This window comes from Rhagoletis pomonella, unplaced genomic scaffold, assembly GCF_013731165.1.
Source record: "Rhagoletis pomonella isolate Grant_MI unplaced genomic scaffold, Rhpom_1.0 Rhpom_scaffold_01273, whole genome shotgun sequence".
NCBI classification, from domain to species: domain Eukaryota; kingdom Metazoa; phylum Arthropoda; class Insecta; order Diptera; family Tephritidae; genus Rhagoletis; species Rhagoletis pomonella.
The window spans coordinates 25,623-29,103 of NW_023459827.1; the positions used below are offsets into that span (position 1 = coordinate 25,623).

At 38.0% G+C, this 3,481-nt stretch overlaps 1 protein-coding gene across 1 annotated transcript; it reads right to left on the minus strand.

Moving 5' to 3' along the window:
- Window positions 1–278: 278 nt before the first annotated feature.
- On the minus strand, window positions 279–2,356 carry LOC118752163 (NADH dehydrogenase [ubiquinone] flavoprotein 1, mitochondrial). The gene is made up of 4 exons (XM_036487019.1): window positions 2,069–2,356; window positions 1,538–1,894; window positions 647–1,481; window positions 279–585 (listed from the first exon to the last, which is right to left on the minus strand). The coding sequence occupies exons 1-4, from the start codon at window positions 2,115–2,117 to the stop codon at window positions 399–401; spliced, it is 1,428 nt and encodes a 475-aa protein (XP_036342912.1). The 5' UTR covers window positions 2,118–2,356; the 3' UTR covers window positions 279–398.
- Between the last annotated feature and the right edge of the window lie 1,125 nt (window positions 2,357–3,481).

Below are 3,481 nucleotides of genomic sequence, written 5' to 3' on the forward strand. Positions count from 1 at the left end.
CCTTTGGAAGGCATATAAATTTAATATGCCTTGGGCCTTTGTACGTACTTTATACTCACAAAGTGACTTAAAAAACCTAACAAAATAAACCCAAAGCAAGGGCCTGTTCGAGGCACGTAACAAAAGCGGCATTACTGCCGCACTGATGAAAATTTCAAAATGATAACACGTTGCTAGAAATTCACACCGAACGTGATACTTTAATAATTCGCGCAACACTGCAGTTGTGATTGCAACTCGAACAAGCCCCAAGTGTTTTAATGAACTTTGCAATGGAGTTCGGTTTGAATGGGAACAGCGATATTGAGAATATATTTTTTATTTCTCGCCAACAAAATACGTAAAGTTATGCATACTTTCAAGCAAATGTGTAGGTATTAATCAAAAAGTGTTTTTATTTAATTTACTGCCCTGACGGAATTTTTTTTCATTCGCGCTTCGATTTCCGGTCGGAAATGCCGTATAAGGCCTTGTACAGGCCAAGCCGCGCCATCAGCTAATGCACAAATCGTATGCCCTTCAATTTGTTTGGATATCTCCCACAGCATATCAATTTCTTCGGCTTGACCATTTCCAGCAACAAAGCTAAAAAATAGCATATTTCAAACATGTAATACATAATTACTTCTTAAATATTAGATCATACCGTTTCATGATTTTATGCATCCACATAATACCTTCGCGACATGGTGTACATTGACCGCAACTTTCGTGGCGATAAAACGCAGTCAAACGCTCAATGGCCTTAATAATATCCGTAGACTTATCCATAACAATAAGGGCAGCTGTACCCAATGACGTCTGAGCAGCAATTAATCCGTCAAAGTCCATTAAAACATCATCACAAACTTTTTTTGGAATAACGGGCGTTGATGAGCCGCCAGGAATAACTCCAAGCAAATTATCCCATCCACCTCGAATACCTCCAGCATGACGTTCAATAAGTTCTTTAAGTGGAATCGACATTTCCTCTTCAATTGTACATGGCTTATTTACATGTCCAGATATATTAAACAGTTTTGTTCCAGAGTTACGCGTTCGTCCAAAACTTGCAAACCAAGCACCTCCCCGCCGCATAATTGTGGGAGCAACTGCGATGGTTTCCACATTGTTGACAGTAGTGGGGCATCCGAAAACGCCAACATCAGCTGGAAATGGAGGCTTTAGACGAGGTTTTCCTTGTTTGCCTTCGAGCGATTCGATCAACGCAGTTTCCTCTCCACAAATATATGCGCCTGCTCCACGATGCATGAAAACATCAAAGTCATATCCGGAACCACAGGCATTTTTTCCAATTAAACCGGCTTGATATGCCTCGGCAATAGCTAACTGCATATTTGAAGCCTCATTGTAGAATTCTCCACGAATATATATGTACGCAGCACGTGCACCCATAGCACGACCAGCGACTAAGCAACCTTCCACAAGTTTATGAGGATCATGACGCATTATTTCACGATCCTTGCAAGTACCAGGCTCCCCTGGAAGGTTTTACAATATTTTATAATTGAACAATTTAGCCGAAATCAAAAATCACCTTCATCGGCGTTCACGACTAAGTATTTTGGACGTCCATCAGATGGCTTATTCATGAATGACCATTTCATGCCTGAGGGAAAGCCAGCTCCTCCGCGACCACGTAAACCAGATGTTTTCAATTCATTGACTATCCAATCGGAGCCCTTTAGCAAGATTTCTTTTGTCTTATACCAATCTCCGCGTTTAAGCGCCCCTTTTAATCGCCAATCATGACGTCCATACAAATTTGTAAAAACGCGATCTTGATCGGCAAGAGGTCCAAACTTAGTTCTTGTTTGAGTAGGCGGGGTACCGGGCGGTGTAGTACTTGTGCTTTGCAAACGGAGTTGTGTCACAACAGGCAAACTGACAAATGCTGAAAGTATAATAAAAATGATAATAGGAATATTAATTATTAGTGTACTTAATTATCCTCCAATTACATAACTGAAAATTGGTAAAAATCGATTTTTTGTATATATAACTACAGAATCAAGTTTTGAATTTTATATAACGCCCCCAATACTTCTACACTAATACAAATTCTTACCAAATTGCTGTTTTTGAAGAAAGTTTATCCTCACCAGCGCTGCAGCCATTTTAAAATGTTGTGTGCACAAAACAAAAACAAATAGCTTTTAACTAGCTTAAGATGCTAACGATGCATCGATGTTTTCGAAACATCAATCGGTTCAAAATTGAATGTTGCAATCGATATTTCCAATTTTCTAAAATCTAACTAACTTATGGGCTGTTTTTGCTTACGCGTAAATGTACATTTAGCGCATTTAGCTCTAAATGCTACTCTAAATGTACATTTATCCATACAAAATTCGTCACCTAAATGCAACTCCATTTTTGCATTAAGAATCTAAATGCTAAAAGCAACCCTGTGATCTTCCAAAATTTCCACGATTCGAACATGGTTTAATGAGAAACACTGGCAACATTGCTTTTTCGAGTATACAGTCGCTAGCTGCGTTTCAGTGATCGCCGATCGAGATTTCATTTATTATTTTACATTATTTGGATAAAGAAAATTTACGCAAATTCAACATCGATATGATGCTGATAGAAATCTGGATTAATTTGTGATCAACTCTGTTTGTTTTGTTTCCTAATTAAGTGTGGAAATTATAATTGACAGCGCCGACAAATGAATATATACACAAACAAATGTTCGGTTATGGTTAAAACAATTCAAGTTTTTGTATTGAATTTTCGGTTTAGAATTAATTTTTTCCTTTTCATTAGGGGTTTTTGCACATTATCTTTTCCGTGAGAATTTATCGTAATAGATACGGATCTGAATAAGCGACTGGAACAGGGCTGTTTGTCAAAAGCATACGATTTCGAACTCGCATAAATGTACATTTGCTAAATGCGGTAGCATGAACGCTCTTCGGAAACATATGTTCGAAAGTGCTAAATGTTGCATTTTAAATGCAGCAAAAACGCTGCATTATAAGCTCGTCAGAATGGTTACTTGTACGCCAATAACAGAAAAGTATGCGAAGGAACTTGCGTACGTAACGTAGAGATACGCCACAATGAAGGTGTTGCGTCTGTAAAAAAAAAAATCTGCTGTTCCTTATGGCCGCATACTTGTTGCTTACACAAGTCAATTTTGCAGATACAATAGGTGTGTTTAATGAGCTGCTCTACGTTACGCCAGGTCACAAAATAGCGTTCCATGAGAATTTTCTTGCTCTAACTTAAAGTGTGTTTGCATTGTTCAACTTTGCGTTCAACATTTGCGTTCAACTCAGCGCAGGGTTGCACGAAAAAAAAGTTGAATGGCTAAAAATATCAAAATATGAAAAAAAATCAAAATATTCGCCATAAAAAGGTGTTTGCATTGTTCAACTTTGCATTCAACTTTTGGTTGAATGGCCTTTCAACTAATCGCTTTCAATAAAGTTGGTCGCCAGCCAACATTTAGCCATTCAACTTTTTTTTCGTG